This window comes from Hypanus sabinus, chromosome 15, assembly GCF_030144855.1.
Source record: "Hypanus sabinus isolate sHypSab1 chromosome 15, sHypSab1.hap1, whole genome shotgun sequence".
Taxonomy (NCBI): Eukaryota; Metazoa; Chordata; class Chondrichthyes; order Myliobatiformes; family Dasyatidae; genus Hypanus; species Hypanus sabinus.
The window spans coordinates 51,862,388-51,889,026 of record NC_082720.1 but is presented as its reverse complement, the minus strand read 5'-3'; the positions used below and the strand labels follow the sequence as shown (position 1 = coordinate 51,889,026).

At 38.9% G+C, this 26,639-nt stretch overlaps 1 protein-coding gene across 3 annotated transcripts in view; it reads right to left on the bottom strand.

Annotated features, from left to right (window-relative positions):
* The window catches only part of LOC132405525 (BTB/POZ domain-containing protein KCTD16-like), a 268,938-nt gene that overhangs the window by 153,217 nt on the left and 89,082 nt on the right, over positions 1-26,639 (bottom strand). Inside the window, exon 2 of one of the 3 annotated variants that reach the window (XM_059990405.1) lies at positions 1,606-4,999. The exons of the other annotated variants lie outside the window; for them this stretch is intronic. Within the exon in view, the coding sequence (XP_059846388.1) occupies positions 4,968-4,999 (32 nt within the window). The 3' untranslated portion in view covers positions 1,606-4,967. Of the gene's footprint in view, positions 1-1,605; positions 5,000-26,639 lie in introns of those variants that run through there. 3 annotated transcript variants of the gene reach the window in all.

Below are 26,639 nucleotides of genomic sequence, written 5' to 3'. Positions count from 1 at the left end.
CTCGTTGGTGAGGCCAGCAACGGCGAAGCAGTGTGGCCTCGGCTGTTGTACAGACCAGGTCCTCGTGCCAGAGCCTGGTCTGTTCCAGGGGCGCGATGGGAGTGCTGGAATTTGTGCTGGGTTGTGGGCTTGCCCCTGTAGGCTGGCTCTCCCCCTGGGGCAGCCCTCTCGTGTCCACTCCCTGTAAGATAAGTTGGAGTGTCTTCGTTTGCGGCTGACCCAGCCCCAGATAAGGAACTGGTGTGCATGTGTTCTTGCAGAAACAAGGCTCCAGGACAATATCCTATGTACCATTAATCTTTAGGCCATGCCACTCGGGGACTTGTGCTAATGCTATTTTGTGACTGTATGTGGTATCGTAACTATATGGTGTGTGTGTGTGTGCACACGCGCGATCTAAGTTTTACACCTTGGCCCCCCCAGAACACTGTTTCGTTTAGATGTACACATGTATTAAGACTGAGTTTGAACTTGAAAACCCTCAGTTGCCATTGCCACCCAGAACACCCTCCCCTGTGGTTACTCCAGAACTCACACCGATTCAGTATCTCGCTTAGTGACAATTTGGTGGTCACAGACCTCAAGACTCCAGCTGTGCTCTTCATTAATTAGGAGTTCTCCGGAGTGTCATGGGCAAAGATTGAAAGGGAATCCGTTGTTTCCCAGGAGACAATACTTAAATTGAGAAGAGAAAAGGTCAGATGAGCTAGACTGATGCTGTGTGAAAGCGTCACATCTAATCACATGGAATCTAAGGCCCACTTCCAGTAACTCCTTCATGTAGCTGCACATCAAATGTACATTGATAGGTGAATCCCTTGTTAGTGATGAAACAATATGGCCCCAAAGTATGCAGTTAATATTATCACGTATACGTGGGATTCCATCTAGAGAGGTGATATAAAGCAATCCTAGCAAACAATCCCCTACTTGTTTTAATTCTTGTAATCTGGGCAGTTATTGGACCAACAGGCTCCAAGACAGCTTCTTTCACCAGGCCATCAGATTTATCAACATACATGGACCTGATTGTGTGTCTGACTGTACATATATGTCTACAATACAATTATGTATGTAATTCTAGTGTTTGGGCAATATCCTCCCATATTTCCACTCTCTATTGCATGTACATTGTGACAGAAATGCACCATAATGATTTTTACTGCCATGGATATAAAAATTAAATTAATAAATAAATCTATTGTTTAATTGATTGATTAATAAAAAAAATAAAACTTCCACTAATTTCCTAAGGAGACATAGAGTTGAAAGGTTGAGGGCAGCAATCACTTTCACAGTCATTGACAATACATAAGTTCTAGTTCCAGTGGGCAGTGAGTCTTCTCATTGGCTGCTGAAGATGTTTGCTGCCAGGAACTGAGCCAGGTGCCTCCTACATCTTAGCTATTCCCACCAATGCCATGGATTGTGTTGGCCATCTTTTCTATCAAAAACATTTACCATGCCTTCCACCTGATTTTGTTGCTTTGAAATCCTACATGGCTGAAGAAAGCCATATACACAAATGCAAGCTCTGTTAAACATGCCAAAGGGAATTGAAACATCAGCTGTAACAAGTGAGTTTTTATTCAGAAGGGACCATGACACGTTTAAATAACCACCTGAACAGTTTTCAAACTCAGCTCCATTCCCCAAGCAGCTGTACAGGCAAAACACATTGCAAGGTTAAACAGTTTGAAGAGAACTTATTAACAGCATCTGGGTAAGTTGATTGGCCTACTAAATATCCAGCCGCATTCTATAAAGAAATACTAACTTTGGCACAGAACAGGCCAATGCTTGATAAAAATATGAAATGCCACCATTTATGGTTTTCACTTATTACATACAACTGCTTTGATGAATTTCCAAATACAAGTTATATATAAGCACTACAAAATTAAGTTTGCTTTATAAATCATTTGCTTTCTTAGTTTGATAGATTTAAACTGAGAATCCACTCTTATGATTATCATGTGTGTGTGCAGTATGGGTATTTTAAAAACTACATTATGTTATGCACAACAAAACATATTATGAATCATTATTGCACTAGATATGCTTGAATTTTGCTCTCTAGTCAACTTTTCATAACATTTTGAATGTTTCTTGCAATTTTTCCTCAGTATTGCCTCTTAATTTATTTTTCTTGAAGCATAACATATTTTCCATTTGATGTACGCACTGTTTTGTCGCAATATATCTACCAAGGTTGGGTGCACTAATTCTTTTTCATTCCACAACACATGAAGAGGAAAGAAGTAGGGATAAGGAAGTGATCAGGAAGCACAAAGTAAGAATTTGTTAAAAAAAAGGAAGAGGTGATTAAATACTTTGTAAACGATGAATGAAACCTGGATCATGGGAAATACAGGGCACAAGAATCAAGGTGACAGGATGCCCTCAAAGTTTACTCAGAATTTTTGATTATAACAGAACCAATTTACCAAACAGACTGTGTACTGCAAATCTAACTTGGTTATCCTGATATTAGAACTTCACACCTTATAGTTGAAGCAATTCAGATAGCAATTATGTTATTCCTGCATTCACAAGCATTACTCTACACGCATACATTCATGCAAGTCCAACATGGTACTGAAATGTTCTTTCCTCAGAAGCTGCCTGTTTGGAGCATTTCCTGATATTATTATGTATGAAAGCACCTCTCTAGTGTAGGAACATTCATTAAGAGCTGTGGCATACCACCTGTAAACACACAGCAGAACAGGTGGCATTCAGACAGGCCATAAACAACCTACAGCATCAGACTATTTTCCAGTTGTTCACAGAATTAAATCTGAATGCAAAGACAAATGTTATTTAGATTGTACTCAGAGTAATACAACAACTGCACTACCTTTTGTTTCTTAATGCAGCATATTACACATTTTAGCTAAGTGCAGTGGAAATATTCCATAATAATTTATGAAGTAAGTCAAATCTCATCCCTTTGGAACTGTCCAAAGTGGCTTCAATCATTAATCTTAATGGTAATGAAGATAATCTTAAAATACCATAGGCAATGAAGTCACTCAAGCAAATAAACCAAGCAAATATGAGTGGGGAACATGGGAACTTTAATCATTCTCCCTTCCAGGTTTTGCTTTTGTTTCCTCTGATGATATTTTGAGGATCCCTGCTCTTCACATCAATCTGAGAAGGTCAACCTTTCTGACATGTCATGGAAGTTTCACATGATTCTTTGTTCTCACTCTCTGAAGTATTCATATATATCTAATGATGTTTGGATTTTTCTGCACACACAGACAGTATTTCAAATTAAAACATTCCTTATTCAAATAGTGTTCAAACAACTCTGGTGTACTTCATAAGAAAATTTATTCTAAGTCAATATATTAGCATTGAATCTTTCTCCTGAAGCTATATTACACTTCAAGAATCAGATTTGATTTGATTTCTTTCTTCCAACTTCAGAATGAAGATGTATAATATCTGCTGCTCAGATTCCACACTCAACTCTTTTTGGTGAAATGTTCCTCTATCTTTCTTTACGTATACTGTTTTGAAGATTGATAACAAAATTATTTCAGAGGGAAATGTTCATAACACCTATTATATTGAAAACATCTTTAATTGATAATATACTGCAACCTGATTTAAGAGCAATCTCATAAAAACCAGTTTCTCAAAATCTTGAAACTATGCAGTTGAAGTAATATTATTCTGGATTTAGGAAGTTAAAGAGGAAAGTCCACTCCCCGAGGCACAAAGCTGAGCATGTGTTTATTAAATTACATTAAAAAATGAGAATGTTAATGATTCTTTTAAGTGGCAGTCATTTCCCATGCATGACAGACCCCAGTCAGAATTTCCCACAACTCTGTCCAAGACTGCTACAGGCCCTGAGGAAAATGGTGACATTGCTGGTGCTAGATTGTGTTATCACAAGAAGCCACTGCTGTGTGCATAAAGCAAGCAGGAAGGATGGTCAGTACCGCACCCAGTAGAGATAAAATGACTGGATTGAGGAGCAACAGCTCCTACAGTACATTTTGGTGTAATCCCTGATGAAAACTGACATAACTCAAACTCATCAAAGCTTCCCTTTACTCATTACCTTCAAAGAGTAGTTTGCCAATTCCGTCAGGTCATAGCCTGCCACTGCACTAATGGGAATAACCAGCAATACTGTACCAAATGCCAACAGCAACAACAGTTCTGTGTGTGCAAATGGCATGCACACAAACATCAACCAGGAGACTATATTTCAGGTGGGTAAGTGCGACCACTGGCACGTGAACAAATACTGAGCTACTGAAGTCACTAGCATTGTTTTTCACTTGCACAAATTATATGGACAGCCAATTGGGTTCATTATATCATATACAATTGGGGCCAACATAAGGACAGCATGTGCCTTTGTACCTTTATATCCACAACATTAGATTTTAAGCATAACTTGCTAATATACAGTATATTGCATAAAATCACAGTAACATGATGGAGTTCACCAGATGTCTTTTACATTTCTTTGCATAATTCTCTTCCTTGAAGTCAGAAGAGATAATTTGCCTCACTGAGACCAAGATGAAGTACTCCAACTGATGGTAGCCCAGGTCAGCGAGAATGGTGTACTTCAAATTGCAGATTGACTCTCCCTGTCCAAAGAACAAAATGAAAGGGAGGATACTAGAGAGAGTCCCAAGGACAAAGTGGACCTAAAGGACAGATGTGAACAGTTCCAGCACCAGATGATTGTAGGGGTTAGGCAGAAGATGTATGCAGTCAAAGTAAACATCCAGTAAGTGTTTTAGAAACTCAAGGGGAAAAAAATGAAAACTGGTTTCAGGAGACTTTGAGATCTGCCATCATCCCACCCGAGTCCCCTGAAACTGCTAGCTGCCAGTGTGTAGGAGATGGTGGCCAAGATGACAGTTCCTCCATGTCCAGAGCTGGTGGCTAGGGCAGTGGCTGAACCAGCAGGACAGTCCAGTAGTTCTGCTTCACTGGGGTGCACACAGAGTGGTTGGTAGACCTACAAAAGACAAGAGGATGGATGTGTAAACTTTGGGCAGAATACCATGAACTTTATATATTTTTTTTGTTTGTTGCATGTGTTCTGCAATGCTACACAGTGCCCTTTCATTGTTGTCTATCTCCATCTGTGCTAGGACAGAGTCTGGAGATGGCACCAATTAGTGCAAAAATTCATTTTGTGTTGAAAGAACTTTTCAGTTCAGTTTGTGTCAATGGACACGTGTGCTTTGTCAAAAGCTGAGCTGCTCAAGAATGTACAGGGTATTATAAAGGATATTAGAATAAAGAGAAATAATATCTGACAATATAGCCAGTCAGGCAGTACTATGGAATTAGTGTTTCAGCATGAAGGGTCCTTCACCTGAAATGGTACCCTTGTTTCTAATTCCACAGATGCAAGGTGACGTGGTGGACATTTTCTGAACTTACTAATTTTATTCGTATGTCTGCCATTATGGTCTTGTATGTGGAGAGGATATTTCCTATAGTGGGAGGAGTCCAGGACCAGAGGGCACAACCTCAGGATAAAAGGACATCCCTTTAGAGCAGAGATGAGGAGAAATTTCTTTAGCCAGAGAGTGGTCAATCTGTGGAATTCATCATCACAGATGGCTATGGAAGCCATGTCATTGGGTATATTTAAAACAAAGGTTAATAGGATCTTGTTTTGTAAGGACACCAAAGGTAATGGGCAGAAGGCAGGAGAATGGGGTTGAAAGGGATAATGATCAGCCATGATGGAATGCTGAGCAGACTCGATTGGCTGAATGGTCTAATTCTGGTCCTATGTCTTATGGTCACATCTGCAGTTGGCAAAATTCCACCTTCCCCAGAACACTCTGGTGCAATTCTACACTACATCACAGAGAGCATCCTCACATCAGCCATTACCATCTAGTTTGGTGCAGCAACCTCTCACAATATACGAAAACTACAGTGAACTGTCAGGTCAGCTGAAAAGGTCACTGGCTACAGCCTAGAATCACTACAGTAAATGTATGTGTCCAGGACAAAGACAAGGGCAGAAAAACCATTGCAGACACCAACCCCAGCAAAATGTCTTTTCCAAATGCTCCCTTCTGGAAAGTGGTATAGGACTATTAAAGTACAATCATCACACTATCTTAAAAGTTTCTTTTCCCTAGCAGATAATCTGATTAACCATTCTAGTTAACAACCTCCACCCCCTCTATCTATAATTACCTCTAGCACTGTACTGTAAACACTTTAAACCACTTTTTATAATGCTGATTACATTGTAAATACCTGCTGGTATTAATACATTTATGCATATTTTACTCCATATTTGAACTTTACCCATTAAGTTTATTTTTATATAATTTGTTCTTCTTATAATTGTTGAATGTTGCCATTTTATTATTCTAAGTCACACTAACAAACCACAGAAAATTCCTAATGCACGTAAATGTATATAAATAAAGCAGGTCTTTGATTTTCTTTTAGTGAAAGATGAATACGTTTACAAAAATGAAAATAGGCCTATGTAACCAACCAGTATGGCGGTCTATATGAATGTAACATGACTAATGACCCTTCACTGATTAGTGTATTATCAATGAATGAACCCAGGTATTCGAAAATAACTAAAGGTGATTGTAATGCACTATATCTCTTCTCCTTCAGAAGCCCAATTGTATGATATGAGCAAAGCTCCATAGCAAAGAAAGCCCAGCAGCGTCTCTACTTTTTACGAAGGCTGAGGAAAGTCTATCTCCCACCCCACAACCTCATCACATTCTACAGGGGTTGCATTGAGAGCATCCTGAGCAGCTGCATCACTGCCTGGTTTGGAAATTGTACCATCTCGGATTGCAAAACCCTGCAGCGGATAGTGAAGTCAGCTGAGAAGATCATCAGAGTCTCTCTTCCCACCATCACAGACATTTACACTACACGCTGCATCCGCAAAGGAAACAGCATTATGAAGGACCCCATGCACCCGTCATACAATCCCTTCTCCCTCCTGCTGTCTGGGAAAGGCTCCGAAGCATTCAGGCTCTTACGACCAGACAGTTTCTTCCCCCAAGCTATCAGACTCCTCACTACCCAAAGCCTGGACTGACACCTTGCCCTAATGTCCTGTTTATTATTTATTGAAATGCCTGCACTGTTTTTATGCACTTTATGCAGTCCAGTGTAGGTCTGTAGTCTAGTATAGCTTTCTCTGTGTTTTTTTTATTATGTAGTTCAGTCTAGTTTTTGTACTGTGTCATGTAAACATGGTCTTGAAAAACGTTGTCTCATTTTTACTATGTACTGTACCAGCAGTTATGGTCGAAATGGCAATAAAAGTTGACTTGACTTGAAGGAAAATATTTAATATCGCCTGGAACTAACTGCATGTTTTCTGCATGCAGGAAATGTTAGTAACATTTCCACTCATTTAGATACTAAATAATTTCTCGAAAATTTTAGATGCGTAAGTGATAAGATAAATATAGGTGTAGCACAACTGATTAAATTCATATCAGTCACAAGGACTTGAAGCTGAACCTGGTGAACAACCATTACTCTTATAAGTAAATGCAATGAGTGAGCAAGTGGACATACAATCCAAACAGAAGTGCTCAGCTTGGCCATAAATAATATTACATTTACACAGATTTAAAATATCTCACTGTTACTTCACAAAACTTAGCTTTATTTATTTGTCACATGTATATCAAAACATACAGTAAAGTGAGTCGACAGGCTAGTTAATTAGGGACTTGTTGGACCATTATCATGATTTGACATTCAAACTTTCTAAGTGATCCTTTGAGTCAAATCTACAGGATCTCAGCACCAGTGGCAAGGTGTACTCTTTTTGTCCACTCTCAATCGCCATGGAGAAGGTAGTGATAAGAACCATCTTGAAAACCCGCAGTACTTTTGATGATGGCACTTCCACGTTACTGCTGAATAGGGAATTGAAGGATTGAGAGCTCGCAACAAAAAGCAACCAGTAATTGATTTTCAGTTCAGAATGGTGTGTGACCTGGAGGGAAACCTGCCACTGGTAGTGTTCACATGCATCTGCTCCCTTTCAGACAACCGGCAAACTAATTGTACATTTGATGCCAAAGATTGCTTAATTATCTGATTATATGAAGGAAGCCGTTGGTCTGTGTTTCCTATTTCACTTCATTCTTTTACAGCCAAACTGTAAACTGTAGCTAACACAAGTAGGTAGAGGAGGTCCTGAGGTTACAACAGAGTTCCATTGCTGAGAACTCTTTGCAACTCAGAAATGAACAGAAACAACTGGATCAGGGAAGTGAGCAGGCACAGGAGGGACTGCAGTCAGTTGAACTCATTGACTCAGCTCTCAGCTCTGATTGTTGATGTTCAGGGGGGTGGGATGGAGGGGAGCCACCGAGGTTTGGGTACAATGCTGTGGGGAGAGAAGGCAAGCAAAACTGCCCCATTCCCACATGGCACAAGAAACCTGCATCCCCACAGCAGCCAGGAAATCCACCCTATCCAACCCACTGGCCTCCCAGGTGCTTGTTAGTACCTACAAGCTGCCTGTGAGTCTGGTGTTTGTAATCTGGGGAAGACTTGGATCTGGAAATTGCAATCTTGGTTTGAAGTCTGAAACATAATGAAACCAGACACTATATTCTCTCAATTTACAGACACAACTGAAGTCTAACCTATTGCTTTGTGAAGTTTCTGCTTTCAAAATTAAGCCATATTCTTATTCTTTGACACAAATAAAATTGAACCGTCGCATTTGCTTATTTGATGGTATCCTCAGTTTCTTAATAATTTTCAGAAGTTACAACATAACATCCTTTTTGATAAATAAGTAAATATATCATATGTTACAGAAGACACAAAACACTGAAAGCATGCACCAGCAGGCTGTAGGACTGCTGCTGCCCCACTATTAAATGGCTCCCTAATATAATAAGAAGGACTCTTGACCTCACAATCTACTTCATTATGATCTTGCACCTTACTGTCCACCTGCACTCCACCTGCTCTGTAGCTGTTGCACTTTGTTCTGCATTGTTGTTGATTTACTTTGCTTTACCTCAACGATCTATATTAATAGTGTACAAAACAAGTGTTTTTGCTGTATCCTGGTACGCATGACACTAATAAACCAATTCCAATTCCAGTTCTAAGTTCTCCTCATCTAGTAATTGTTAATCACACCAAATATAACAGATCTCTAGAGAAAGGTTCGACAATAATCCATTTATCGAGTAAAATAAAATTGACCATTGCATTTGCCCTTAAGATGGTAGCCTAAGGTTTAGATTTCATGCAAAAATAAGAGCATGAATGGAGTTTAGCCAATCAGAATAATTGACATACCAAAACATTTTGAAAAGTAAATCATAGTATTAAAGGTGTGGCACTCCTGTTTCCCAAGTCAAAATATATCTTCATGATACCTCATTCACCCACCAGTTTTCTCGAACTAACCAAATTAATTAATTCCATTTCTAATATAAACCTGGTATTAGTTAGTATCAATTTATCTTCTTTAGGTAAATGAGCATATTACTCTAGTTCATAAAACCTATAGCCCATAGGTATCTCCAACAATATTGTCAATGTCATTTTTCAAGCTATTTTTCCTAGAATCCTTGTTACGTGTTTGCTTCCTGGGTCAAGGGGCCCCTTATTTTTGCCAAGCTTTGCTTTCTAAACACAGCAGCTGCCACTCATAAAGATCAAATAGTTGTGATCTAAACTTCCAACTAATATCCTTTGTTTAGCTTCTGGTCGCCACTCTTCATTTCTTAAAATGTTAATGGCAAACAGTAATCAGAATTAAGTTAAAAACAAGCACTGTCTATAGCAGCTTTTCAAACAAGCTCTGTATGTATCAGACAAATTGTCCGTAGGAAGCAGGATGTTGGGTAACTGGTTTATTGCTGCTTAAGAGGTTCAGTATAAGAAAGCGGGTTATTTAATTTAACTTGTTTCAAAACAGACAACGCTGACTAATTTTCTTAATTCAAGGAGGCTTGTAAACCAGATGGGGACCATCATTTAACATATGAATACCTGACCTATTCGCGTTGCAAGGGGTATGTACTCAAGGAAGTTAACTTTACAGCTTTAATTGTGGATAGCTGGGAACTCGGCCTCCAAAAAGCTTATAGACCATTTGTGTAAAATGGATATATGAGTAAATATAAAGTATACCATGAGTGTGTAGTCACCCAAGTGACAAAGAAACTGTATAAATGTCGACAGCAGTTCAGGCTTATTAGGAACATCAAGAATCCTGAAAGAAACATGGGGTGAACTAGAGTCTATTCGTCCACTTTCGATTTCTTCAATGGACAATTCATTCGTCTGTATCATTGATATAATTTTTTAACTTATAGAAATTGTACCTGTATTCTGGAAATCCTTCGTGTTTTAGAAAGAAATCCTCTGTGATGTTTAAGTGAGTTTTAAGAATGTTGCTTGGATTTAAACATGTGTGACTGAAAATAAATGAATTGTCTTTTAAACTACTTTGTTAGCTGGAATTACCTTCTCATTGGCAGGGAGGAGGGACCCACTGCTCAAATAGTGGGATATTGGTAGCTAATTTCACCATGGATAAACAGTGAAGAGTACTAGTCTATGAAGATTGGGTAGTTACAGTATAATCTCCCTTTAGTGAGGTATTCAAGGCTATTTACATCTGATAGGGCTTAAGGCCTTCATATGAGTTTAGAACTTCATTGTCAACAAACACAATGCCATCAGATTTAAAAACTTTGAAAATTAAGATGCATTGAAAGCACTGTACTCATAATCATATTCTTTCAAAAAATTGATTAATGAAACCGCAATACAGCCAGTCTGCACTATGAAGTGAAACTTCAGTTATTAATCCCACATAATAGATTCATATCAATTCTGTCAGTTTCAGAAATAAGTTGATAAAAGTTACAGGAGACAGTCAGGGCAGGGTGGTAGAATTGAAAGTTGGGAGAGGCTGTTGAAAAGGAGTCGCTCTGCTTCTGTCTGAAATGGGAACAAAGTAGGTGGGACTGCCAAGGTAAGTAGGTGGCTTGGCAAGGACTAGATGGGCTAAAGGGCCAGTTTCTGTGCTGTACTTTTCTATGACTCTATAAGAAATGCAGGCAGGGTTCAATGGAGATCCAAATCATTTATAGGCCATTTATGGCATTTCAATATAGCTCATGGCTTGTGCTCTGTACATAAATGTCCTGAGGGGCGGGTCAACCTCGGAAAAACATCCAATTTGAACACTGATTTGGCCTCCCAAGTTGGGATTAAGCTTGGGAGTCAGTCCTTAGTGGGTGAGCTCTGCTATCAGCAGGTTACAGTACTTCTGTATAGGCTGCATTTTTGTGTTCCCGAAAAATGCAAGAAAGGAAGGTTTCAAGCACCTGAGTGACTGGTCCTCAACTGCTCCTTTAATGATTGATAGCTTCTCTACACTTGGCCCAATATAAATCTGTACAATGAGCACGATGCTTCACCAGTCCATTTATGCATTTAAAGTTATAACCACAGAAAATTAGATTATTTTATCTTAAACAGCTTCCCTCCATTTTAATTTGGTTTCTGCTTAATTATTAAGTCTCATAGATGAAGTCTCCAACATCTATACCCTGACCTCTCCCAAATGTTAAATAGTTTGTTACACACACAGAATGCTGGAGGAACTCAGCAGGCCAGGCAGTATCTATGGAAAAGAGTATTGCCGACGTTTCAAGCCTACCCCATCGATAATACTCTTTATCATTGATGCTGCCTGGCCTGCTGAGTTCCTCCAGCATTCTGAATGTGTTGCTTGGATTTCCGGCACATGCAGATTTTCTCTTGTTTTTAATTTGTTTATTGGTCATTTATCATACTAAAAGCCAGAAAAAAATCCTTCCGACCGCCAGTATCATCACAAGATTTTCTTCATGCCTTTTTTTCAATGGGTTAAGAAAAAATAATACTGAGAGGAACTATTTCTGGGAGTTGCCTTTTGAAATGTTATATTTTTCTTTGCAATCAATGAGAGCAATTTGGACATTTTCTCCTTAGGGAGAGCTGGTTGGGCATATTCCTGGTAGTTTTTTTTTAAACATGCTTTTTTACCTTAAACCATCTTATGCAAAGAGCCTTTTACACATTGCCAATAAACAAAATTGTCTACAGAAAATGTAACAAAGCTCTTTTTTTAATTGAGCCAGTGTTTCTTTTCTCAGCTCTGGCTGCGTTTTTTTTTAACTTTAAATGCAAATATGAGAACATGAACGGAGTTTAGCCGATAAGAATAATTAACAGATATTAACCAACATAGTAAAATATTTTGAGAAGTATATAATGCCATAATGTTTCTCTGACTGCTTATCAGTATTGATGGAATGTGGCAGCCTGTGATGCTGAGATAATTTCCTCTACTTGCTACTTTAAAAAACTATATACAATAATAGTCGGTTGCTGAAAAGATGTGATAATTCAATTACTCTAAATACCTTGAGCAAGTTTTGTAACCATAAGAAAAAGGTCATAGGAGCAGATTTAGGCCATTCAACTCATCAAGTCTGGTCCGCCACTCCTTCATGAATGGTTTATTATCCCTCTCAACCCAACGTTACTCAACATTAGTGAAAAACGAAATTCTTTGAGTTGGGCATCTGAATCCACCCAAGAGTAACTGTGGAGGACATGGGGCTTACATGTTAGTTGGTTCTATGCAGAACAAGTTTTTATACAAAAACACCAAACCCTGCTTCCTAGAATGATCAATGAAAGCAAAGCATTGCTTAATCATGCCAATTGTCTGGTTAATGGTATCTCTGAGAGTGGACTGGCTCTAGTTTTGTGCCAGCGCTCCTGACAGGAATCATAAGCCAGGTTTGCAGAGGGAAGTCCTTGACAATCACAAGCAACCTTGGGCTAGACCCTCTGGTGAAATACAAGTGACATAGAGGATTGGCGAGGGACTACGTTGAGTCGGTTGCCAAGAAATTATTCACAGGTCTGCAGGATCACCAACCAGCTGAAAAATGAGGGACTGGGATCTCATTCAGCAGATAAGGCTGTGGAGTCTATTACCAGGGCACATTAACAATTTGAGTGTCATCCACGGCACTCTGGGGAATCTTGTCACATAAACCAGCCTCAAAATTCCCATTCTCCTTCACATTATCTGTGGTTGAATGCAATAGTCTAATGATCCTTACAGACTTCTCCAGTTGTGGTAGACATCCGCAGTGAGGTATTACTGACATCACCTGCACCAGCCTGAAAAGCAGGGCAGTAGTGAAAAAAGTTAAGTACCTCAGACATCTTGACAGCCAAAGGAAATGCTGTCATTGTCAGAATCGGAAACAGGTTTATTGTCATTGACTTATAGGAGGTGTAATTTGTTGTTTTTTGGCAACAGTATGTGACAAGTTCAAAGGCTTAGAAACCTATAAATTTTAAAAAAGTGCCCAAAAAATGAAATAACAAGGTAGATCACAAATACGAGAAAATCTGCAGATGCTGGAAATCTAAAGTAACACATGCAAAATACTGGAGTAAACATTGGCTGTTTGCTCTTTTCCATAGGTGCTGCCTGGTCTGCTGAGGTCCTGCAGCATTTTGTGTGAATAACAAGGCAGCACTCACAGGTTTATGGACTGTTCAGAAACTTGATTGTAGAGGGGAAGAAGCTTTTCCAAAATCTCAGAATGTGGGTCTTCAGGCTCCTGTACCTCCTCCCTGATTGTAGTAACAAGAAGAGGATGTGTCCTAGATGGTGAGGGTCCTTAGTGATGGAGACACTATGTCTTGATGTGCTTGATAGTGGATAGTGGGTTGTGCCAGTAATGAAGCTGGTTGAGTCTTTGCAGCCTCTAGTAACCCTGTGCACTGGAGCCTCCATAACAGGATGTGATGCAGATAGAACACTGGTAAGGTATTTTCAAATCAAAATCACCTTTTCTGAAGTACTTCTACAAACTGGAGATAAGAAAATACTTCTGAATATCCAGCATAGATATGGCCCCCTAAGTACATTTTTTCATCTTCTCCCTTATGTTACTCTTGTACTTTCTCTCTGCTGATTCTGTTATCGTTGCCCCCAGGTGCCAGGCCTGAGGCAGCCTCAAACTGGCAGACATCTGAAATAGTGCAGAATCTGTGACAATCTTTTAGCTGCTTGATTTAAGCTTATCAGCATCAGAAAAAAACTGACCAGGTTTTAACTATCAGCTTCAAATGACAAAGCAGCAATGGAACGTTAAACACCATAGCTAAATGCTTCATCCTGTCTGATATCATGAAAATTTGCCAGGAATGCTCAACACATATGAATTAGATACCAAGTAGCTCAGTATCAGAAGAAGATTCAACAAGTACAGGGTCCCTATTTAAATCTGTAATCTCAATAGTGCTGATGTGTCCTCCAGATGTTCTTAGAGATGCCTGGTTCAGTAAGTGGTATGATGAACTTTCTACTGTCTTGTGTGCAAACATAGGCTATCCTTGGGTTACGAGTGCCTAACTTATAAACATCTCATACATACAAATGAACTCCTGCAATATTATTAAATTCAAAAGGCAGACATACATTCATTCCAGACAACAGCAGAACTAGTTTGCATTCTCTCTCTCCCACCCTTTAGCAATTATTCTTTCTTAACAGGCTTACGCACTTTTGATGTAATTATAATATTATGAGGGTATAGTTACTACCAAATATATCGTACCAAAACAAACCTGTGCATTTCTCAGACAAAGTCTATTTAAGGGTGATCTGTAAAAGCAGAACCTGTTTGTTAAATGGGGATAGCACAAACATTCAGCCTGGGGGTCTATTTTCCATCCGATAAAAGGGTAGGGTACCATCAAACTTCTAGGCCAGAGCCTGTTCAGTGAGCGCACAGTAGATTAAAACATCAAGAAATTCCATTGCAAGACATCTGCAATCAGTTCAAGCAAAATAACTCTGCACACACTAAAACTCAGATTTCTTTCTGTATTATTGCAATGAATCTTTAACCAGAAATATAGATATTTAATGAAAAAGACTTAAATTTGAAAATTAGTGTATGATAAAGCTGTAGATATTATGATTTTATAAATGGAAGCGTTGATAATGCTCTAATCAAACAAGGCACTGATTTCAGAAGAGAAATACACTTTAACTTTCAAGGAACATTAAAGAAACTAATTTTCCATCACTATCACTAAAACCTTCAAAGTTAATCAGAGCAGTTCATTATAAAAAAGCAGAACAAATAATTTGAAGAACCCAAAAGCTTGTCATTACATTACTATTTCACAAATTAACATATTGAATAAATGCCACAATATAATCTATATTGTTCCCATGTGGAATAACATTAAAAAGTAATTGATGCCACGTTAAAACAGTTTCAAACTGAAGATGCTATACTTGAAGAAGACAGTTCATTTGAATTATCAATAAATCTATTCCGAGCACTGCCAATGCAATGATACTGCTTATTCAATCACGAACATGAGAAAACCTGCAGATGCTGGAAATCCAAGCAACACACACAAAATGCTGGAGGAACTCAGCAGGCCAAGCAGCATCTATGGAGAAAAGTACAGTTGAGGTTTGGGCCAAGACCCTTCGGCAGAATTGGAGAAAAAAGCTGAGGAGTAGATCTAAAAGGTGGAGAGGGGAAAGTGAAACACAAGGTGATAGGTGAAAGCAGGAAGGGTCGAGATGAAGTAAAGAGCTTGGAAGTTGATAGGTGAAAGGAACAGAAGGCCATGGAGAAAGAAAAGGGGGGGGGAGGCCCAGAAGGAGTCAAACTGGGAGTCAATTAGAGGGCCAAGAATATAAGGTGAGAGAGGGGAAAGGGGATGGGAAATGACGAAGGAGAGGTGGGGGGGGGGGGGGTGGTGGAGGGACATTACCGGATGTTTGAGAAATTGATGTTCATGCCATCAGGTTAGAGGCTGCCCAAACGGAATATAAGGTGTTGTTCCTCCAACCTAAGTGTGGCCTCATCATGACAGTGGAGGAGGCCATAGATAGACATATTGGAATGGGAATGGGAAGAGGAATTAAAATGGGTGGTCACTGGGACATCCCGCTTTTTCTGGCAGACAGAGCGTAGGTGCTCTGCGATTTGGTCTTCCAATCTACCAATATACAGGAGGCCACACTAGGAGCACAAGACCCAGTATATGACCCCAAAAGACTCTCAGGTGAAGTGTCACCTCACCTGGAAGGACTGTTTAGGGCCCTGAATGGTAGAGAGGGAGGGTGTGTAGGGGCAGGTGTAGCACTTGTTTCACTTGCGAGGATACTACTTATTCCTTCACATTATAGCAAATTGAGGATTAGGGAAGGGTGGTGAGAATTATTGAAGGTAACCATGCATTTTGTTCACCGTGCTTTGATAAATATAAAGTAAACATAAATCAGATAAATTACTCTTTCAATTGATTTTAGAATAACACATATTAATGTTTATAAAATAAACATTTTCTGAAAGCACATTTTACAGCTGAATTTATTTACTTGCATTATTGTTATAAAGGGTCTTGTCAAAGCTGTGTTAGCCAATGAACTGGTGCAGTGGGAGGAAGGCTGATACAGGACTCACATAAACAGTCATAACAAGTAGCTGAGGTCAATTTACTCAGTAAACAGGTCCATTTAAAGCCAGAGATAATAGCTTCTGATAAAAAACAAAGGTGCTTCTTTAGAAAAATGCAGTTAGTGGAAGATAGTTATATGCATGATTGCTGCAACTTAACAACGTAGCCACTAAGCTTGCACTTCACTCTGACTGTTTGCAGCCTTAAAGTAACAACTGATAAATTTAGGGCACAAACTGATTTCTGAAACTAATGTTATAAAAATTATCTGACAGATGGCTTTATTAATCCAATACTTTGAGAATCCATTTCCTTATATTTATTAAAGCGTGTAATTTGATGTTTTGAAAGTAAAAACATACAATTATTTAAATAACCTGGAAAAAAGTCATGGTAGCGTCAGAATTATCAAGTTTGCTGCTCTTTTGGGTAGCATCACCCGCAAAGAAGCAACATTGGGGTGTTTAACCTGCCCAAGCCACCCTCTTTGAAAATTTTATTGAAACTGTTAGAATCATAGAGACATACAGCACAAATTCAGGTTGAAAAACAACAAATTTCCTGACACATGCTAGTGACCTTAAACCTGATTCTGATTCTGATAAACAGGCCACAATTGTCCACAACATCTGTGACACCTACCTACTTTAATCCCATAAGATGACGCAGAAATTTTAAAAGGAGATTTACAGAGTGGTTTTTTTCACAGCGGGTGTGGTAAGTATTTGGTAGGAACTGCCAGCTGAAATGATGGAAGCGAATACAATAGCAATATTGAAGAGTCATTTAGACAGGAACATGAACTAACAGGAGCTGGAGTATTGCAGTCAGATGAAATTGGTTTAAATTGGCATCATGGTCAGCACTGGTGGGTGGGTTGAACTGTCTTTTCCTATGCTGTGTTGTTCTGTATATTTCTTTTCTAATCAAATACCTGTCCAAATACCTTTAAACGTTGTAATAGTATCTGCATCCATTATCTCCTCTGGCAGCTTATTTCAAATATTCACCATCCCCTGCTTGGACAAATTTACACCTCAGATCTCCTTTAAATTTCTCCCCTTTCAAATTAGACTTTTGCCTTCCAGTTCTAGACTTCCCTGCCTGAGTAAAGAGACACTGATTATTTATGCTTCAAAATCTTATAAACTGTAAGATTTACCCTTAATCTCCTATAGACCAGTGCGGATAAACCCAGCCTATTCAATCTCCCTTCACAGTTACAACCCTCCATTCTGGGCCACAGCCTTGTGAATCTCCTCTGTACTCTCCCTATTGCTACCACATCCTTCCTGCACTGTCTACACAAGAAATCTACACAGTACAGTAAGTGCAGCCCAACTAATGTTTTGTGCATGACGTCTCAACTCTTATAGTTAATATCTCAATCTATGAAGACAAACATACCCAAATCCTTTTTTCACTGTGTGGACACGGAATGAAGGACATCTGGAGTCTATACCTCTGTTCCATGCTCAAAAGCCAGTGATAGGGACGGGTGACGATGGACACACATGGATGTCAGGCTGACCCGGGTTGATGGGTCCCAGTGTCATAGGTATGTGTAATGGAAGGCACAAGGAGACTCAAGGGCTGGTCAGTCAATGTGCATGGTGTTTGGGGTCCCATCATCAGTGGGTCTGCAGTTTGATAACGAAGGTCGAAGCTCGGAGGTCAATTGGAAGTCAGGAAGTTGAAGCTCAATGGCTGAAGCCTGGAGACTGGAGAATTGAGGTCTGTTCTGGAGATGGAAGAGTGTCCATGCTAGTAGGTGGGTAAGTAGGAGGATGGGAGGGAGGAAAGGGGCTTGTTCTGACTTTTTTTGTTGCTTGTTGTATGCTGGTTTGTTGTGCTCTTTCTTGCTCAGATGAACATTGTGAGCATGCTATATTGGCACCAGAATATATGACAGCACTTGCAGGCAACCCCTATCACATCTTAAGTGTGTTGGTTGTTAAAGCAATTTCATTGTGAACTTTGAATTACATGTGATAAATAGATCTAAATCTGATCTTGTCACAAGCCTGACTAAAGTCCACACAGCCATCTACTGCCTTGTCTTTATCAATTTCATTGGTGACCTCCTCAGAAAAAGCAATAAGATTTGTGAAATACAATCTCCCCTGCACAAAATCATGATGATTCCTCCTTATCAGTCATTGTCTTTCCAAGTGAATATAAATTCTGTCCCTCAGAAGCTTCTCCAGTAACTTCCCCACCATTGATGTAAAGCTCAAAAGTCCATTTTGTCTAGGCTTTTTTGAATCAGGGGATATTAGTTATCCTCTAGCCTTGTGGTACCTCACCCATATGTAGTATGGATGCAAAGTTCTCTGTCAGAGCTCCAGCAATCTCCTTCCTTGTTTCTCTAAGCATTCTAGCCTGGATTCCATACATTCCAGGAATTTATCTACCCTGATAGTCCCTAATAACTCTAGCACTTCTTCCTCCCTGATACAGTTGTGCTCTAGAAATCCAGTGCACCCCCTCACTTAAGCATCCAATCACCAGGTCCTTTTTGCTGGTGAAAATCAATTTAGGATCTTGCTCCTAACTCCTGGCTTCATGCATATATAACTCCTATGATCCCTCAGACAACCTATTCCTTCCTTAACTAACCATTTGTTCTAATATACCTATAAAAGGTTTAGGATTTTCCTTAATACTACTTATCAAGGTTATTTACTCTCAACATTATTCTTAACTCTGGTGCTCCACAAGGTTGTGTCTTCATCACCCTACTTTACCCCCTGTACACTCACGACTGTGTGTCCAGACTCTGCTCTAACTCCACCGACAATTTTGCAGATGGTACCACTGTAGTAAACTGTATCACAAATAACAATGAGTCAGAGTACAAGAAGGACATAGAGAGTTTAATAACATGGTGACTTGACAACAACCTTTCCCTCTATGTCAGCAAAGCGAAAGAGTTGGTCTTTGACTTCAGGAAGGGGAGCAGTGCACATGCTCCTGTTAACATCAACTGTGCTGAAGTTCAAAGCTTCACAGTTTGGCATGGCATCTGCACTTCCCATGGCTGCAAGAAACTGAAGGGAGATGTGGACAGAGTTCAGCACATCACAAAACCCAGCCTCCCCTCTACGGACCGCATCTCTATTTTTCACTGCCTCAGTAAAGCAGACAGCATAAGCAAAGACACCACCGACCCTATTCATTCTCTCTTCTCCCCTCTCCCATTGTGCAGAAGATACAAAAGCCTGAAAGCACATACCATCAAGCTCAAGGACAACTTCTGCCCCGTTAAAAGTCTATGACTATTGCCTGTTGAACGGTTGATTACTCAACCTCTCACTCTATCTTATTATTCTAATATCTACCTGCTGTTGGATTCTGATGCTTTAATCCGAGGTTCTTTCAGAAGTCAAGAAAGAGGCAACAAGCTGGCTGCTTCACAATCATTTTATTACGTGTTGATAGGACAAAGGAAACAGGAGCAGAAGCTAATAGCAGAGGGCTTAAAGACAAAAAACGATGATGCAAAGATGCCACCAAGCATAGAGCAGCTATTTTTAAACTAGAGATAAAGAAAGTTCCATTTAAATTTGTAGATAAGAGTCAATCAATAAGAAAGCACTTATTCAAATACTGCAGCATCAAGTTAACTAATGAGAAAGCATTTATTGACATAATACAGGGCAAAGAAGCTTCCGAGCTTTCTAGGATTATACTTGGTATAGCCACTAGAGGTATAGTAAATGGTTATATTCATATACAGTAAGAACTTTTAAAATACAAGCAGATAATTATTAAACTACCAAAAAAAAACAATTAAACGGCCTAAGCTTAGAATTAAATAGTCAGATTCAACACTTCACTCCACTCTCTTTGTAGCTGCTATGCTTTATACTGTTACTGTTGCACCTTGTACTACCTCAATGCACTGTGTAGTAAATTGACCTACATGTACAGGATGCAAGACAAGACTTTTACTGCGGCTCAGTACATGATAAACCAATTCTGATTCCAATGTCAGGGCCTATTTTTGCCTTTCTAATTTCTTTCTTAAATTTTCTCCTATATACCTTATGGACCACATTGCATGTTCTGAAACAGTTTCCTGTATCTGATGCACATTTCTTTATTTTCACTGAGCAAACCTTTAATGCCCTTTGTTATCTAAGTTTCCCTAAACTTACCATCTTTTTCTCTTATAGAGACGTGTTGATTATGAATTCTTACTATCTCACTTTTAAATGCCTCCCACTTAGCAGATGTTGGTTTCCCAATCTACTTCTTCCTGATCCTGTCTTCTACTATCAAAATCCAATCATTTTCAAGGATTCTACAACTCATATTCTAAGTATCTTTAATATTATTATTATTTGTTCCTTTTTACTATTTGCACATATAGTCTTTTGCACATTGGTTGTTTTTTAGTCTTTGTGTTGTTTTTCATTGTTTCTATTGTATTTCTTTGTTCTACAGTGAATGCCTGTGAGAAAAAGCATCTGAGGGCAATATAAGGTAATATATACACTCAGTGGCTACTTTATGAAGAACACCAGTACACTTGCCCATTAATACAAACATCTAATCAGCCAATCATGTCTCAATGCATATTGATGCATAAAAGCATGCAGACGTGGCCAAGAGGTTCAATTGTTGTTCAGACCAAACATCAGAATGGAGACGAAATGTGATCTAAGTGACACTGACTGTAGAATGATTGTTGGTACCCAACAGGGTTGTTTGAGTGTCTCAAAAACTGCTGAACTCCTGGGATTTTCACGCACAACAGTCTCTAGTTTACAGGGAATGTTAATAAACAAACAGGGGATTTTAGGGTGGGCTCACACCTCAATTTCACACATTTGGTGGGGCCAGAGATTGTCTTCCCTAGACCTACGCAGCTGATGGAACCAGGGTGTTTCACCATATAAAATGGCCACTGAGTGTATGCACTTTGAAAATAAATTTAACTTTGAACCTTGATGCTTGAAATTTGCCTCACCCAGTTTTAGGGCCCTAACTTTAGGACTTCTTAACTCCTAAGTGTTACCCTTCATAGCCTTATTAGTTGGTCCCTCTAGGACAAGGGCTCCCAATCTGGGATCCATGGACCCCTTGGTTAACGGTAGCAGTCCATGGCATAAAGAAGGTTGGGAGCCCCAGCTCTAGGGTACCTTTGCTAAGTACTAAGGTAATGTGTTTCCTGATCAGTAGTACAACAGCCTCTCATCTTTTGCACTTCTCACTGTCACACCTGAAACATTTATACCCCAGAAAGTGAGCTACCACTCTTGCCCCCCCCCCACAACTGAAACAATATTATATTCCCATATGCTGCTAATCCATCTGTTTATCGTGAGGTTATTTGCATGAAGTAAATGCAGTTAAGCCTACTGGCCCTCTTGTGCTTCTCTTTTTGTCTCCACCTATGCTTCCCCTGTTCTATTTATGCCTGTTCTATTTATGAGTCAGTGCTTCTACTTGCTGTATTGTCAGTCTAGTCCCCAATTCCCTTCCCCTTAAAGTGCAGAGGAAGATCCTTTTTCTTTCCCTCACCAGAGAAAAAATGCAAGCCTTTTCTTCCACTTCCAAGTTTGTATGAAACATACTGTTCAAAGCAAATAACATACTGTATAGTACTGTTGTTAAATCATCGGTTCATGTTCCTCTCAAATCATCAATAGCCCATCACTGCCATTACTTTCCAAAGTACATTTCAATGATATATAAGTAGTTTTAGTTCATGGACATTTATAAGCGGCATTGATTTTAATGGGGACAAAACTACAATAATTATTTCTCAAGTAGAGCTACAGTTCCATGTAGTGAAAAAAGTATAAGGGAACTGTAGAAAACTGCAAGTAATGAAAGACATAACTCAAGCATACTATCATTTGTTCTTTCAATGGAGCCATAAAATTAGCTGTTCAAGTTGCACACTCCATCTCCTTTACCATATTGCAAGTAAAAAGAAAATTATTGCTCAACCACCTCTCAGTTCGGTATTATATGAAAATAACAATTGTTGTCAGTAAATGCAATTTATTGGATTTTCGTTTTCCTTTTATTTCAAGAACATGAACAATCACAAGCACTTATGTCTTAAAAACAAGATGAATTAAAATAATCTTGTAAATCTACAGAAGAAACGATGAATTAAAACAGCTTGTTAGGTGAACATCATCTTAGAAACATGAATATAATACTACTAATTGAGAAAGTGAGTTTTAAATCAGAATGCCTGTTACAAGGAATATTTTCATTGCCGCAGTATACTTGTAAAGATACCTCTACAGATCCCATGGGACACTTAACCAACTGTATAACAACAAGAAACCAATGGCCAGTAGACTTCTCATCTCAGGAGGGCACCACTGCTCAAAGGCTGCTGCACAGATATTTAACTCAAGTTTCAAGGATCATTGTTGTCTCTCAATTCCATGAATACCTACTTATGCATTAGACTGAGCAAACATTTCAGAAGCTCTTCAAGGAGCAAACATAAATGACAGTGAATAAACTCCACCAGCTAATGATTTTTAGGTGAAGCTTATCTCATTATATGTTGAATAAAAACCGATGAAATTACTTCCCATCTGCAGCATTATGAATTTTGTGATGAATGCTTCCTTTGACTGACATGAACATCTTCCTTCCATTAATGGGAATAGCAAATCCTTCAATTTTTATTTTATATTTTCAATTTTAGCTACTAATCATATGCAGGATAATTTCTAGTTCACTTTTTCATCTATACTTTGTCATATTTACTGCTGCAAATTACTGATGATAACTTTTGATATATTTACTGAACATAAACTAGGACCCAGCTGTAAATATTCTTAGATTTTTCTTTATACCTAGTTAAATGAGTTGGAATAACTTTCTTGTAATGGTAAATACCAAAACAAATCAAAACTAGTTAAAGTACTTTCTAAGGCTGTCTGATTATTGATATTGAAATACATTGCAATGCAAATTGTGACAAATTATAATCCTATAAATGTTACAGAGGTCGACCATTCACCTCATCCATCATTAGCAAACAATAAAAAAATTCTTTCATCAACAAATAATAAGTGGCAATAATATCACAGATAATACCAAAGTCTGTATTTTAAAGAGACTTTGGAAATGAACAAATATTGTTGAAAGCAAACAACTAAATCAATGCTTATTGAATCCAATGTTTTAGTTCATTCAGTCAGAGATGCAGTCCTCACAGGATTTAATTACTCATCCTTGATATGTGCATGTGTATCCACAATGTTATAAGGGAGGGGTTCCATGGTTTTGACCCATTGTGAGTGAAAGAATCATGATATTCCAACTCAAGATGGCGAGTGGCTTCCAGGTGGTGGTAGTCCCATGTTTTTTTCCTCTTGTCCTTCTACCTCGGAGTCAAGAATTGTTAAAAATGCTGTCTAAGGTGTCTTAGTGAGTTGCTGCAGTACTGCCAGGGCCAGAAGAGCTGCTGCTAAAATGTGTTGGTGGTGAAGTGAGTGAGTGGTTGTGGATGACGTGCCCATCAGGTGGAATGCTATATCATCGATGGTGTTGAGCTTATTGAGTGTTGTCAAAGCTGCACTCATCCACGCAAATCACACTCCTGCTATGAGCCTTGTAGGTGGTGCAGACAGGCTTTGGGCATTGAGGGAGTGATTAACTCAATGCAAGATTTCTAGCCTCTTACTTGCTCTTGTAGATACATTGTGTATATGGCTACTCCAGTTCAGATGCTGGTTAATTGGACCAAATTCTAATTGCCAGCGCCATCAGGAATTACTTTGATTTTGTGGAATCATATTAAGAAGATGGTGGCGAACTGTCACCTTAGTTTTTGTTTTTTTTAAGTTCTAATTGCATTGCTTTCAATGGATTCACTATCATTGTAATGACTGGCTCATATCCATGTTATTTAATCATACAAATTCAAAACTTATTTCCAGCATTAAAAGTATGCACTGCAGGTATGAATCTGGCAGAGAACCCTTAAGTGGAAAGTTACTTGCTATTGCTCGTAATTAAAGTCCAGAAAACTCTCAAAAAGAAAACATTGCAGTGAAATAAAAAGGGAAACCTTCAGGACACTTAACACTAGCAATCAATGAGAGCTTATTTTCTTTTAGGATTGTATGAAGGCTGACCTGTGTTGATATTATGATGGTGGAACACAGTCTGTTTCACTGCAGATGTTCATTTAATGCTACATTGGATGTGTGAGTGTAAGAACGCTCAAAATGAATAAATATCTCCCTCACTTCTAGATGCCACTTTAATGACCTGTCAAAAATCAAAGGTGTGTTGCTTGTGCATATCTGGAATAAAACAGAAATACTGAAAATATTCAAACATGAGAGACATCGTTTCAACCAATGGGTGGGTCATACTGCCCATGCACCTGATTTCCTTTACCAACTTGGGAATGAAGTTCAGTTTTAAAAGAATACCAAGTGAGTAAATGTTAATTGAATGTAAATATAGGTGAAAAGTGATTGTCTAATCTGTTCCAGGCCACTTATTGTGCATGGTGCTCATCTCTTACATGATTTTATTTATTTATTGAGATTAAATAACTGAATTCAATTGAATTGAATTGATTTCTTACATCTTTCACATACATGAGTAAAAATCTTTACATTACATCTCTGTCTAAATGTGCAATGTGTAATTTATAGTAATTTGTAATAAATAGTATGTACAATCCGGACAGTCAATATAGCATAGAAATACAATTGTATCAGCATGAATCAATCAGTCTGATGGCCTGGTGGAAGAAGCTGTCCCAGAGCCTGTTGGTCCTGGCTTTTATGCTGAGGTACCGTTTCCCAGATGGTAGCAGCTGGAACAGTCTGTGGTTGCAGTGACTCGGATCCCCAGTGATCCTCGGACCCTTTACGCACTTGTGTCTGTAAATGTTCTGAATAGTGGGAAGCTCACATCTACAGATGCTCTGAGCTGTCCACACCACTCTCTGCAGAATCCTGCAATTAAGGGAAGTACAGCTCCCATACCCTGCAGCCAGTCAGGATGCTCTCAATTGTCACCCTACAGAAAGTCCTTAGGATTTGGGGGCTCATATCAAACAAGAGACTATATGCAATTGGCTGGAAGCAGAGTAATTCATAAACTGATAATGAGTCATTGATCAGAAAATTTACTGTTTTTCTTTTTAGAAACAGTGCCTGACCAGCTGAAGATTTCTGTCTTTACCTTTATTGACACCACAGGTGTGTCACGTTACAGTAAGTAAACACACACAAATGCAATATATTAACAATGAATATTATAACTGGTGCTCCCACATTCACACAGGCAGGGACAGAATTCACTCCTTATTATTCTCCAGAAAAGATATCACTGGACCTCCATGTTCTACTAATGGCTTCTTCCTTCATATTCTGAACTGCTCCTCTCCAGGCAGCATATTTAAAGCAGCTGATAAAGGCATAGTGACAACACATTGTCAATCCTTATCAATACAATATTAATGTAAGGTGCCAAGAATTCCAGAATATAACAAGAATGGAGCATTGTTAAGTTACAGTACATCAGCCCTTAAATATTAAATGCTCCCAAAAGAAGTGGAAATGACTGCAGGGCAATCAATTACTTCCCATCTGCCTAGATTATTAAAATGTAAGCAAAAAATACATTTCTCTTTCTACCCAAAGAAAGCCACCCACCTTTCAGTGCTGTGGGTGTCTGAGGCCCACAGTGCTCATTAACCACCCACTTCATAGGTGCTTTTCCCAGTGTGAAAAAGAACACAGTTTAAACACAAATTGGACTAAGTCCAGAACTCGAGAAGATTCACTGATCCCAGCAATGGTAAGGTTGGCAGACATTTTTTTGCTCCCACTGCTATAGAAACATGGGTGAATCGTGCATATGGGGGGCCTGGTGTAGTATTCAATTGAAGTAGTGAAGAAAAAAATAGAAATTGGCATTTTGTTCCTCTAAATTGTTTGCTATTTCAAAGCGCTGCCTAGAAGCCTGAATACAACTTAAACAGTGAAATGAAATGCAGCCTAACGTCTGGACAATGGCATCACTTCCACCAGAGTAGCAACACAATAAACCTGCTGCCTGCTGCTAGTTGATGCTCTCTTCATATT